The sequence below is a fragment of the Falco peregrinus genome, chromosome 9 (assembly GCF_023634155.1).
Source record: "Falco peregrinus isolate bFalPer1 chromosome 9, bFalPer1.pri, whole genome shotgun sequence".
NCBI lineage: Eukaryota > Metazoa > Chordata > Aves > Falconiformes > Falconidae > Falco > Falco peregrinus.
The window spans coordinates 31,622,949-31,636,907 of record NC_073729.1 but is presented as its reverse complement, the minus strand read 5'-3'; the positions used below and the strand labels follow the sequence as shown (position 1 = coordinate 31,636,907).

The following is a 13,959-nucleotide window of genomic DNA, read 5'->3' as shown; positions in this document are numbered from 1 at the left end:
TGTGTTGACTAATTAGCTGAGTAATGCAATCTCCTTTTGAATGTTCTTCCTGTTCTAGATCAAGAATGAGACATACATTGATTAAGTTACCTACCCGTGGTCACATAGCGAGTGACTCATTGGCAGAGGCAGGAATTAACACCTGGTATCATTAAATTCCTGCTTCCTAGCCCCCATGGCCTCTTGTATGTAGTGCTCTTCTCTTTCCTCTCCTGGCCTTTTTGCCTCTTGCCCACTACAGGGTTTGTTACACGTGTGACTTCCAAGGTGACAGTATCTGACCACTGCCAAGAAAATGAGACATTTTGCTATGGTTTTGACATACAAAGAAGCTAAAGTTCCTTTTATTTCTGATCTTTTGGGAGTGTTTTACCATGTTATCCCTGAGCTGATGCGCTGGCACCGGTCGCCTCTGCTCCCATGCCTCCAGCACTGAACATGACAAAGGTGTTAGCCTGTCCTCTAACATTATTTTCTGTTTTTCTAGAAGCATCTTTGCTGCAGTCTCCCTGAAGTGGGAACGCTCTGCCCATACCCACTGTTAGTACAACAGTAATCGGTTGCAAAAGAACCAGTGGGTGGGTCCTGTAAATCCCAGCTCAGTATTCAGCAAAGTATAACATCTGTTGCGATCAATATTTTAGAGCAAGCCTGTTTGATAAAAACTTACAGTAAAGCCTTTAGCTTCCTCCTGAATAGCTAAATAATTCACGCCAGTGGCTCTAATCGCTTTAAGCTTCTTGCATTTGGAAGTAAGCAGCAAATTCAGGGTAATTCTGCAGGGAGGCAGCATAGCCCGCTGGAGCGTGTTTCTTGCAGGCTGCTCTGCTGGGAATGGAGTACCTTCAGGTTTGTGGTGGCTCCTGGGGTGTGCTGAGTGCAGTCCGGCCCCAGATGGGCGCTTTGATCAGTACGTTTCGATGATGATCTGGCTGGTAAGCGCTGGCCGTCAGACATGACAGCCTTGCGTGTCCGAACTCTGCCCAGAGGGTCAGGGCAGAGGCACCGCACGGGACCGCCCGGAGAACACGGGGGCTGGTGCGGGGCGGCTGCACGGCGCCCCCCGGGGCCGCGGTCCCCCCGGGCGAGGCGAGGCGGGGGGGGCCCGCCCGCTGCGGGGCCGCCGGTGGCACCGAAGGGCTCCGGGCCGAGGCGGCCGCCCGGGTTGGCGGCACCGGGGCTCCGCCCGGCCCGCCCCGCCGCCTTCCCCCCTGCCGGGCGCGGGGAGGCGGGTCGGCTCCTGCCCCCTCCGCGCCTTGGCGGCCGGGCCGGGCCGCGGGCAGCGCCGCTGGCTGAGGGCGCCGCGCCGCCATGGCGGGCCGCCCCCCCTGGGCCGCGCTGCTGGCGCTGCTGGTGCTGCCGGTCCTGCCCCGCCGCGCCGCCGCCGGCTGTGCCGCCCGCGGGCTGTGCTGCCCGGGCCGCGACCAGGCCTGCCGCAGCGCCGGCTGGCGGCCCGACGGCTCCCGCGGGCCCTGCTTCTGCGACCAGGCGTGCGCCCGCACCCTCGACTGCTGCCACGACTACGCCCGGGCCTGCCCAGGTGAGCGGCCGGCGGGGCTCGGCCCCGCTGCCCCCCGCGCAGGCAGCTGCCCGGGCGGGAGGCGCCGCTGGGCGCCTGGGGACGCGGGAGGGGGCGGCCGGCCGGAGGGATGCTGCGGGCACGGTGGTCCCCGCCGAGGCTGTGGCTCCCGGGGGTGCTGGGGTCCCCTGGAGCAGATCGCTGGCGGGACGCGTCGGGATGCTGCGTGCTTGGACAGGACAGGAAAGCGAAGTGGGACTGAGTCAGAATCCCCCGATCCCTTTCCCTCTTGTGGGTTGAATGAGTATGGATGGGATCAGTTCTGCGGCACCTGTTAGTCCGTGCTTCCCGGCAGAAGGCACCGACAGCTCCAGCATTGGATCTGGTGGCAGCCTCGACCACAGTGCCTGTGTGGCCGTGTGCCGGGTCCCAGGCAGCGCTGCCCTCCCAGGGGCACAGCAGCACTCCCTTCCTCCCTCCATCCATCCATCCCTCCATCCATCCATAAATGTCTTCTGCTAAAGTGCGGATGTGAATTGAGGAGGTAAGTGATTTTAGTGAGTGGTGCAATCTCGGATTCCTTTCCCACAAACAGCACCTTCAAAAAGTCTTACCCGCTCGCATCATGTCATTTTTTTGAAACCTGCATGGCTGTGCCTTCGCAGCAGAGTTTTGCTCTAGGCAGATGGGCCTGCATTCCCGTGATTCAATTGCCCTTTTCCTTTCAAGTAAGAGCTGGAAAAAAGGGGGGAAATAAATTAATTCCAAAGTGATTTAAACAAGCCACGTCAGTGAATGAGGACAGGCTGGTGGGTCTGCAGACCAGCAACTCCTAAGTGCAGCGGAGAGCAGCAAGCATCAAAGTGTTGCCCGTGGGATCCCGTAAACCTGGCTCACCTCTGGCCTGGGGCAGGGCACCCCAGGTCTGTGGGGAGGGTGCAGCTCGGCTGTCCTGCCGTTGGGGCTGGATGCCCCCGTGCCTTTGGTGCCTGTTCTGCACACGGCTGGGCTGTTGGGTGCTCCTGCAGTCCCGCTGAGTCTGCGTCCCGCTGCCCTCAGCAGTCAGGGATAACTGGGATGGATGGGAACGCCTTGTGTCTATTCCTCACATGACAGAAGAGTAATAAGGAGAGTGTTTGCAGCCCTTGTTAGGCATTGTGAGGGGGTGGAAGGGAGCGGTGACTGCCCCTCGCTGCGCTGGGCACCTTTGCAGCCGTGCAGGTGTCCCAGGGCTGCCCTCGCTGCCAGCCCGGGGCACTGGGCTGCCTCTCCCAGCCCGGTGCCATCCTGTGGCTCGCTAGAGGAATAACAGCATCGGCGAGAAAGCTGGTTTTGTGGAGGATGAGGTATTTCTGCATTATTTCCTGTGATTCATTTGCGGTGGATGCAAGGGACCCAGTTCTACTTTGACTAGTATTGCCTTGGCAGCCTGGCCTTTTTTTCTTCCTCCCACCGCTGAAGAGCTGCTTTATCAAACTGAATTGTAAAGCAAAATATTAAGGCAAAGGCATTAACATCTGACAGCAGACAAAACTGAAGAGAGCAGAATATTCTGAGTAAATCAGATGCACAAAATGATAATAACGTTGGGAAGCCTACGATCCAATGCACAGACTTTTTTATGGTGCCATTGCTGCATAGATGAAAAGTCTCAATCACTTAGATAATTGATTTAACGCCTGATCTTTGAATAGGTTTAAAAAGCTGTTTGTGGTGACTTTAGACAAAGAAGAAAAGCAATAGCATTTAAAAGATCTTCCTGAAGTTTTGAAAGATAAGGGCAGTTTCAAATGAGGTTAATGCAGTGATCGGGGTGTCCTGATTTTGGTTAAACCAGGACGAGGGCTTATCTGTGTTTGGTGGGAGAATAAACTGAAGTATCAATGCTCAGAAAGGCTGGGATTCGCAGCAGCATTTAGCAGTTCATATCCCAGTGAAATCACTGGGACTCAGGCTTTTGAATACCTTTCAAATTGGGGTGCAAATGCCTGTTACTGTAAGGTGCTGAGCATAGTGGCTCTTCGCGGATTTGAATGGGCTCATAGAATCGTTTAGGTTGGAAAAGACCTTTAAGGTCATCAAGACCATTGTCTAAACAAAACCTTGCCCTGGTTTAACCGAGCACTTCCAAGTCCGTCATTCAACCATATGTGCATCTTTAAATTGATGTCCTTAGAAAGGCTGGTGTGGTGTATTGTCACACAGTGGCTCAGCTCAGTCACAAGATACAGAAATGCAAGGAGAGGGACTGTAGCCAACTGAGAATATGTAAGGCAAAAAATAATATATGATAATATATGAGTTTAGGCTGACCTGCAAGTGTTTTTCTCCGAAGGTATTGTTCTTGATGGTGAGGTTGTGTTGGTTAAGTACAACTGATCAAATATGTCATGGGCTATGGCTCCAGTTGCCTTTGGGAGAGACCAGCAGGTGAATGCTCTTGTGCTTGAGTGATTCCTGTGTTATTCCTGATAGCTCTCCCCAAAGGTTCAATCCTATGAAACTCAACTATGGGCATGCTCATGGAGAAGAGATCACAAAGGGGATATGTGACACAGGGAGTGGTGCCAGTGTGTTCCAGACTGAGCGAATGGGATGTTGAATGCTGAAGGCAGGCATTTCTTTAGCTGCATTGGAGGTCAAAGCTTAGGAGTTTAGCACCGTGGCTACTATGTGAGAGCAAGTAGGGATGCTCAATGCTGAGAAGATTTTTGAAGCACTACATAGTGCAGGTTTCCAAAATTTAAAGTCATGAGTCACATCCTCAGACTATTTTGGGACTGGTTCCAACACGTAGAAAGTGGAAGCCATTGTATTTCATTTTAGTTCTTGAACTTAACTCCAGCCTGCCATGCTGTGGTCCAGACTCCGTGGCTGGTCATCATGTGCTGTGTGACATCTCACAAGAGAAGTTGGTAAGATTTCAGGCCTTATCTGCATGAAGGGTCTACAACACCCTCCCTTTTCTCCTGCTCTTTATCCTGCTCTTCCCCTACCATGCAATTTGACCTTGTCTAATTTTAAAACTTTTCTCAGTTCATCCAGTGCAGGTCCCAGTTTGCAGGGGAGGGTTGCAGCAGTACAGGAGATAGAAATAATAGAAAAAAAACAGAAATAGGTGACTGGCCCCATGTAGACTGCTCTGGATGGCTGGAGCAGGTAATTTCCTGGGAGCAGAGCTACTGGGAACTGCTGAACAGAACTGTGGGACAAGTGTGAAATAAGGAAGGTTGTACTGAGCTTTGTCAGAAAATGTCTTTTCTAGAGAAGGCACATCACTGACATAACTTCTGTAACCTTCTATGTCCCTGTTTGTTACCCTACCTCCAGTTATCCCCTGTGTCGTGTCTCAGTGGAGCGTCTGGAGTGGCTGCGTGGAGCCTTGCAAGACCACGTATCGTGTTCGGAGGAGGCACATCATCCAGGAGCCCAGGAACGGAGGAGAGGCATGCCCTCCTCTGGAGGAGAGGGCTGGCTGTGTGGAGTACTGGTCTCAGCAAGGAACAGAGTGCAAACAGTCCCTGAGTAAGTCCACTGAAAATGTAAGTGGCTGGATACGCGAGGAGAGGACCCGTGTTTGAGGCAGCAGAGCTGATCTTTCTTTACTGTACTTGAAAAGAGTTGCTTTCAGACACCAGCATGTTTGCTGTGGACCTGTCTGGTGTAACTGAGAACTGTGCTCTTCACGCAGGGGCTTAGAGATATCCTTTCCTGGACAGTATTTGAAAGCAATGCCTGCTGTGGGCTGAGATCTGCTGTATTTCAAAAGTGAAATACTACAGGCCAGTTGTGATCTCGCTTATACAAGTGTAAATGTCTGGCAATTTTGATAGAGTTGGTAGATTTATGCCTGTTTAAAACTTCTGTAAGTGAGTGTTAAGCAGGATTTTTTTCTTTTTAATATTTTTTATTTTATGAGTCATCTGCAAAAAGTCATGAAGGAGCAATACCCATCAAAGGCAAGGTATGCCTTCTCTACACTGGAGCAGAGTGCATGCAGAGGAGACCTCCATCTATTTCTGGAGAAAGAGCCTGATTTCAGTTTGTTCAAGTCAACTTTTCATGATGTACCTTAAATGATTTTTAGAAGAGCTGCTTGTCATTTTTACTGGTATTTTGGGGTCAAAATCGGTCCAGTCTGGATGTTGGCTACAACTGACTTTTTCAAACCTGTTGAGAGTTGTTAAGTGAATATTGCCTCCCCACTCTGTCTTTTGGGTCTGCCTGGTAAGTAGGCTTACTCTGCTTAGGTGGAAAACTGGCAACAGGACAGTTTCTCTTTTTAGTGAAATGGTTGATGGTCACAGATAATGTGAAAATACAAAGTTAGAATTGTTTTTGTCTCCTCCTGAAGATAAAAGCATATGACATTAAAGGCCTATCTTTACTGTTTTGCAGATGTTAACAGCCTTAGTGCATTATTGCCACTTATGCTATGTGTACTCTTTCCCTTTGGTATACGCAGTCCCAGCATTAATAACAACAGGAGGGTTTGGAAAAGCGAGGAAAAGAAGAGCTGCAGCTGATGGCAATGAAAGAGCAGGGTAAGTTGGAGGCTCAGCACAGGCGCTCAGTCACACTCCACCTTCAGTGTCTCACTGGTTGCAGTTTTGGGCCCAGCTTTTTGCCCATCAGAATCAGCGTTTCCCAGCAGAAGGGTGGCTCTTTTCTAGAGCAGGGTGCTGCTCTCCCATCAGCGACAGCAGTAACTGCAGTGCATCTGAAAGCTGTGGGTCTGCCTTGATATAAGGCCAGTACAAGACTGAAATTCAGCTCTTTGTTGATGGCATCGCTGCTGTTTAAGGTTGTGTGATCAAAAATCCGAAGACCATTCATTCAGCACTTCCCAGTGTAGAATCTGGTGCAGTCTGGACTTTTTTTACATAAATGGGGTAAATTCCCAGGGGACAGGGTTTGCTATCTTGCTGCATGGGAAGAACATCTTTCCCCCTTTTCAGCCCTTTCTTGGCTGTAACGCTGCCTGTTTTCCTCTGCAGCACTGTTGCACCGCACAGGTACAGGCAGGGTTGTGCAGAAAGCTCTGTTGCATGTTGTCTTCTGAGACACAGCCATCTCTGTGTGTGTGCTGCTCTGCCTTCGGGCTGGTGCCTCAGACACAGGGGAGCTGGTATCAGCCTTCCCACTCCCCTTCTTTCCCAGCTGGGACCATGGCTAGCAGTGACACAGTGCTGATGGGAAAGGTTACCTTCCACTCTGTAACCCCTCATACACAGCTTTGCAAGCTCGTTATTCCCCAGGGGTTCTTGCTGCAGTCCCTAGTGTTTTGCCTGTTTCTTGTTGAGATCTGCTGTTCCTGTAAACACTGTGTGGAGTTTCCCAAAGCTGCTCTTCCAGTGTGATGCAGCCATGCACTTGTTGATTTATTTCCCCAAATGCTGTTGCACATGTAAGTATTTCCATAGTGTGTGAGTGCATCCGTCCCCCTCACTTTTGTGTCTGAAGGAAAGAGCATCTGTTCACCCTGAGCCTTCCTTGGACTCCTCATTAGTTGAGCCTTCTCCCTGTAAAATTCAAAAATGTGAACGCAGCTCTATTGCACACATATTTATCCTTGCTCTTTCCCTCAGGTAAGACAAGGAAGCAAATAGCTCACATGGTTCAGTGTGCTGCTTGAAGGTGTTTGGAAATCCCCGTAATGACGGATACAGACCAGTCTAGGCTAGAACCCAATCCTCTGCTGTGTTTCTAGATGGTTACTGAACTTCCTTGGTTTTCCCCTCCAAACAAGGCCAGTTCCTTTGGGCTTTCCTCTCGGGTCTGGTTAAAATCAGAAGCAAAGCAAAGTCTGAGCAGGGCAGAAGTGCTGTGTCAATCTGGTGGTCATCCCACTGAGATATGACAACCCCACTGTGTCACTTAGGAGGGGGATCATCACATCATCGTGTACAGACTGATTCTTAGTTCCTGTTGCAAGCTGCTCTGCAAAACCCGTTATAAGTAAGTGAGAGTAGATGATAAAGTGTGGTTCAGCAAATGGATACCAGACTTGCACTCAGAAGACCTGTCTGTTGGTGGGGTTTTTTTTTGCTTTAGTCAAATGCTTGACCAATCTGCATCTCTATTTGTAAAAAAAGATGCCAGTAATACCTGATATTTTTTGATATGTCAGTTGAAAACACCAGCAGAGTAGTTTTCTTCCCTATTTAACCTTGTTGAAGTGCAGGTACACCCCATGTTCTGGTTTTTATGACCTTGGGTGTGGGATTTTTTTGTTTGTTTGTTTTCTGAATTAGTGTCCTGTGGTCATTCAGTTTAGTCTGTCTCTTCTAGTCCCATGGAGGGCTCTAATCTCGTTACTGAGCTAACCTGCTTGGTTGTTTTGATTGCAGGTACTGTGTTGAATTCCAGCTTGTGGCCATCACGCCGGGCTGCTTGCACAGCCACCACTCATACACTCACTGGATGCAGTATCTCAGGGAGGGCCACACTGTCTGTGTGGAATGTCAGCACCCAGCTTTAGACTCCAGAAGCCTACATTGTTATGGGGATGGCAGTGGAAGCAAAAAGTAAGAGTTTTAGCTTTTGTTTTCCTGTTGAATTTTTCATTTTTCTCCCTTGATCTGCTTGTCCCAGTTTCATAATGCACTGCGTGCAGCTCTCTGGAGCACTCTACATATATTAACTGGTCTTTGTTGCATACCATGAGTTTCTTGCAGATACAAAATAACCTGGGGAAGCTCATGTATTAAACCAGTGACAGAGCCAGGACTGAAGTGTGGCAGTACCTGCAGTTAGCCTGCTAAATCTCATTGACTTTTAAGTGGCACAGTTGTGGAGGTTTTTTGTTTTAAAGACACTCTAGCAATGCTTCTAAGGTTAATGGTCCTGTCTGATGTCAAACAAAACCAAATCTGTTTCTGATTTTTAAGCACTGGGGATTATGTTTCTACAAGTGACCCTTTGTGAGTGTTTCTGGTGAGTGGCAGCTGGCTTAGGGACTTGGTGTGTGTAAGTGTGCTGGCACTTGAGGTTGGATGGAAGTACTGTTAAATCTTTGCACTTTCAGCATCCTTTCCCTGGAAAGCTGAAGAAGCTTTGGGGTGACTGATGGGGACCACCCAGGTTGTACAAATTGAGCAGACTCCAGCAAAGAGGAAGGGAATGGCTTGAAGCTGCAGAACACATCTGTGGCAGAGCCAGAAACAGAGGAATCCTGGCTCCCGAGCTCTGCTGTGGTCACTGGAGGGACAGCTTCTGCACTGCTTTTATGCTCATACTCTTAGCCCCATTGTTAGTTTGTTAAAGGCATCCTCTGAAACCGGTTGGCAGCCCTGCCTGTCCATCAGTGCTGGGCAGGGATATTTTAAAATCTTATATAAATGTTGAAATAAGCATGTTCATTTGAATTAGAAACTCTAAATTAGCATTGTCAGACCTGAAGCACACAATGTGTTGCACTACCAAGACTGCCAATAACGGCCTTTTTTAGGCAGGGTTTTTCTCAGGCTTTTTTGTAAGAGGAAGTCATCTTCTCATGCCTCTTCCTTCCCTGCCTGGGCTTGTTATGTACAAAGGTTCCAAAAGCTTTTAGATAAAGAAGAAAAAAATCACAGTTGGTTTGGCCAGGAGTAGCTCTTGCCTGTGTTCAAGATGTAACTGATTATAAAAGCTTACAATAATGTTATTTTACTAAAACCCTGGAGCCAGACAGGAACATCAGATTAAGCAAAATAAAAATATGTTCAGGAATTCATTTCCTCATTGGGCTGCGAAAAGAGGCGAGCATTTTCATTTGCTTGACCTGGTGAACAGCACTGAGTGGAAGCACAGAAAATGGCACTGTGTCCTTTAGGATTGGTGATCTGGTTGTCAGGTAGCTGGTAGGCTGAAGGCTGGAGAGGGGTAACGATAATGGAGCTGGGGTGAACGGTGACTGGTTCACTGAAGTCAGCACTCAGCCCTCACCTCAGCAGATGGTTTAAATCCATCCCAATTGAGCAGAGCCTAGAAATTGTTCCCAGAGTCTTGCTGGGGGTCTGTAAGCTGAACTGGTGGGACCCTTGCACTGCAGGCATGTGAGAGCCAGCAGGAAAGCCAACTTCTAACACCGCCAGCTTTTACCCCTCCGGCGTTGCTGCCTGTAATGTCAAATGAGGTCATGTCTGTGGCGTTTTCTAGGCAGGTATGAGCTCTCTGTGTGTGCCAGGCTGAGGTACTGTGTGTGTTCACTTGGTTTCATTGCCAGGGTGGTAACATAGACTTGAAGGAGTGGCAGAGGTGGCCTGAGCAGTGGACAAAGCTGCCCTCTACAAAAGGCAATGGAGATGCACTTTAAGCCTCCTTGAACCAGCAGCGCTGGGCAGCTGTGTCAGCGCTGGGCAGCAGGATGTGTGACTGGCAGGTGGAACATGAATGATGTCTCTGGTCTGCAGCTTCCTCATCCTCTGTGTGTGTGTGTGTGTATGAAGCCTCCCTTATATTTCGCATGGATCTTTTAGGTAACTCTCATGTATCCCCCAGATAGGACACCTCCAGAACATGGTCTGGTGATCTTTATCACTGTATGTCCTTACAGTGGTGAGTCAAGGAGATTGTTGGCCAGGGCTGGGTATTTTGCTTGATTTTCTTGATATCAACATCTCAAGCGCAACTATTTGCTATAGGTATTCTTTATACGAACAGAGCTATCCTCTAATTTGTTTCAAGAAAGAATATACTTTTTTTACGAGGTTGCATGGAGGAAAAAACTGACCTCTGATCTCTGAGAAGATACTGGGTTGTTGGTGGGGACAGCCATTGAGTGGGATGAGGGAAATGTCTGTGAAAAGGCTTCTGCCTTCTGTTAAAGTGGCCATATCTGAGTGTGCACTTTGCAGGGGAGCAGTGCTCTGAGGGGATCGCGTGGTGAGCTCCTCAGGCTGGGAGTCGCTGGCTAGATGTGGAAGGCGTAAATGCGATGCTTGTAAAGAAAGGTGGAAGGAGATGGGAAAGCAACTGTTTCCCTGAGAGGGAGGATGGTGGGAGGCCAAAGCTGATGCCAGAGCCTAGGATGCGGCGAGTGTTGTTTGCCTAGATCTGTTCAGAAGTCTCTTGGCTGTATGCTCGGTTCACGCTCATTTTGACTTCTTGCTGGTGTAACTCTGCCAGGACATGGGGACAGTTTGCGGTAACCACAGAGCGCTGGTTGTGCCGGCTGACCTGTGCCGTGGTGGGCTGGCCCGGGGCTCTGGGGCTGCTGGCTGAGGCTGTGCGGGGAAGCATGCACAGCTGCTGCCGTCGCACCCACGCGTGCCTGCACTGTGCTTCTCACCCTGTCAGCTCGGCAGCTTGTGCCAACATTAGTTCCCTGAGATATTGTTCCAAGAGTGACTCTCAGGAAGGAAAACATCTGACAGAGTTTAAAATAAACTCAGCAGTGCTGGTATATTTTGATGAGTATTTCCTAATTATCTTCTTCTGTCTAAGTGGGGTCTGGCTTATAAATGCTTCAGGTTGAAGAGAGATGCTGGTTATCTGTGCCTTCCACCTGTCTCCCACTCTGTAGAAGATGCTGGTTCATTTTAACCTCTGTTATGCAAGCTGAGGAGGTTTTCCAAAGTCCTTGATTTTCGGCCAGACCTGTGGCCATCAGGTGAGGATAGCTAGGATAATCTAGCTTGCATTGGCTTCTTTCTTCTGGAAGGTTATGAGATAAACAAGGCAAAGCATTGAGCCAGGAAATTGATCTGTTAATTTTGGGTCATCTTCTGAAAGATCTACAAATAAAGCACAGACTTGACATCTGTGAAATTGTTGCTCAGCCTGTGTCTAGGAGGATCAGCTGTTTTTCATCATCTGGAGCAAGATGTGGCACATGAATGTCCAGACTGCAACAGTCTGGGGCCATGCTCGTGGGATGGAGGGAGAGAGGAAGGGTGGACTTGATTTATGGCAAAGTCAGTATTTGCCTTCCTCATCAGCAAGATGAGAGTAAGCAGGTTTAGCGTATATGTTTAAGGAGTAAAGCCTTTTAAAGGTAAAGCTGCAGCCCAGAGTTCTGAAGGGTATGGGACTGCTCTGTGCACAGCCGGCCTGATCTGGGATCTGAATGCCCCCTGTGCAGATTCTGGAATTTTGAAATGACCCCAAGCCAAAAGAAAAATACAATGAGCCTTTTCCAACCATGCGTGATGCATAAAACTGTGCTCTGGAGCATGATATCTCATTAAACCAAGGTCAGGGTTATGTTTGTGGAGCTGGAGCAATCCAGTTTCCAGAAAACTATAAAACAAGCAGAACTTAGAGGTCTGTTGGGCTATTCTGTGGGCAGCTGTCTGCACAGGGCAAGAGTTGATCCAGTTGTGCTTCTCTGAAGGTCAGGGCTGGGACATACTGACGTGAGAAGTTCCCTTAGACCAACAAATGCTAAAATGTGGGAAGGAGCACGGCGCTATAGCAAAACTTAAGTTTCTGTGACCGTTAGGCCAGCACTGCTTGGGAAAAATGGCCCGCGGACCTGCTTGGTTGTTTTAACAGGATATTTCTCTGTTCAGTTCTGGTCAACGTATTGATGGACCTGGGAGAAAAAGTGGTTTTTGTCCTCTACTTAAGAGGCCTGTGAGTAACCTTGTCCCAACACTTGTGGGTCTGGTACCTCCAGCTATTTGCCAGCCAGAAGCTGTGTTGGCGTGTAGCTCTTAGCAAGGCAGAAAAGCTTAGGCAAGCGTTCCACTACTGTGGTTACCCGGAGATGCTCCTGTCTCTGCACCTGCTCACACAGACACGTGCTGTGTGTTGCGTGCTAGGTACTTATCCAGCACCTTGGTGGCTATGGGTGGCAATAGAGCTCTGCCTGCTGAGGGGGAGCATGGTGTTATAAAGAAAAATGGAGAAAGGGGTGTAACCTGTCGGGTAACTTTGTAACCTGTCAGGTTTTTCACTAGAGGAGTTATGGGGATGTGGGTGTGCTTTGTGAATTGTTGCATGCAGTGCTGGGCACCTCGAGGGAATATTCCTGTGAATCCTTTTGGACTTAACATCTACAGTATGTGCTACTCTGGGTTCTTCTAGTCCAGTGTGCCGGCCTGACTGGGGCTTTACTTGGCACTATTGTAATCCTATGGGGGTCACTGTGGTTGCTGCTTCCTTACAGCAGTAGAAAGGCAGAATTGGATCCATGGAGTGAAAATGGATGTTAGCAAACTAAATGGGATTTACGGGATGATTTAAGCCCTCGTTGCCCTGCAGCGGCGGTGCAGCACATTAACTTTCTTCCTCTTATGATTATGTTTCAGGAATCAGCTGTTGCACTGGCAGGCGGTAGGGAACCCTCGATGCAGGGGAACCTGGAAGAGAATTCGCCAGCTAGACACTTGCTCCTGCCCTTCTGTTCACAGCTTCTTGTTCATCTAACTTCTGACAGTCCCAGCGAGCGAGTGCTGTGATGGCTGGCACCAGCGTGTGGCAGCAGTCGGAACCACAACCAAAGCAATGACTTATGTCAGAGGCTGTGCCACTTACTTTCAAGAGGTTGCTCTCTGTACTGGGGCATCCTGAATCCTCTCTGTCTGTGTGTACTCCTCGATTTCCAAAGAAATCAGGGTGGCTGTCAAGTGCCAGTCTCTTTCTGCCCTTCTATCCCTGAGAGGGGCCTGTCTGACCCTGATGACTTCTTGCAAATTCCCCCTTTCTTGAGAGGAACAAGAATTCACCAGATAAGGAATTGGACAAAAAAGGCCATATGAACCCAGGTTTAATTGTTATTTTTCTAAAGTCTCAATGAAGAATCAACAACACAAAATAAATTAACTCAAGTGCCTGCTTTTCATAGCAATGGCACTTCTTCATGGATGCTTCCTGCTTATGCTTATATATCTTCCCCTTGTTTTCAATCTCCCTGGTCTCACCATTTCATATTGATCCTCAGTCTTACAGAGGGTTGATTTTGTGCTGCTGAGACAACAGCAAAACATAGAAATGAGCCTGTTCAAATCTGTGAGAATAGAAGGTACCAGGGATAAATTAGCTCTTGGACTTCAGGTTTCAAGGAGCATCTCTGAGTTGCTCCAAAATGCAGTGCTCTCCTGGGGCTCTAAATAGGAAGTCATCCCAGCTGTACCAGGAGGGCTATCTTATAGCTTTGTATTTTTGACTGGAAAATATTTGAAATATTTTCTTTAAATTCTTCTGATTTATATTCATATTTTTCTATAAATGAAAATAAAGGAGACTGGAGACATTCTTCCAGTGTGTATCTATTTGATTAACCTGTGTAGTGCCGTCTCTTTAGTGCGTGAACCTGCCTAATTTGTTCCAGCCGATCCCGCTGTTGACTCCTCTGCTCTAGCAGGTAAGACTGGAGGAAAAGTCGCTGCTATCCAGTTCCAGAATTAGTCAGGATTTACAGGTGTAAGTCCAGCACCACGACCTGCCACTATGCAGAAGTGGATGTGATGTTTCTTTTAATATACACATGCTTCTGGATCTGCTTAAAGAAAATT

General features: G+C 48.8%; 1 protein-coding gene across 2 annotated transcripts; it reads left to right on the top strand.

The window, feature by feature from the left end:
* Positions 1-36: 36 nt before the first annotated feature.
* LOC114011701 (somatomedin-B and thrombospondin type-1 domain-containing protein-like) lies at positions 37-13,700 on the top strand. 2 transcript variants are annotated; one of them, XM_055814432.1, is made up of 5 exons: positions 37-910; positions 4,850-5,044; positions 5,985-6,063; positions 7,870-8,046; positions 12,754-13,700. In XM_055814432.1, exons 1-5 carry the CDS (start codon positions 835-837, stop codon positions 12,869-12,871), a joined length of 645 nt encoding a protein of 214 aa, XP_055670407.1. In that variant the 5' UTR covers positions 37-834; the 3' UTR covers positions 12,872-13,700. The 2 variants fall into 2 exon arrangements, with proteins under 2 accessions (XP_055670407.1, XP_055670406.1); XM_055814431.1 differs by lacking the exon at positions 37-910 and adding an exon at positions 1,036-1,540.
* The last annotated feature ends 259 nt before the right edge of the window (positions 13,701-13,959 follow it).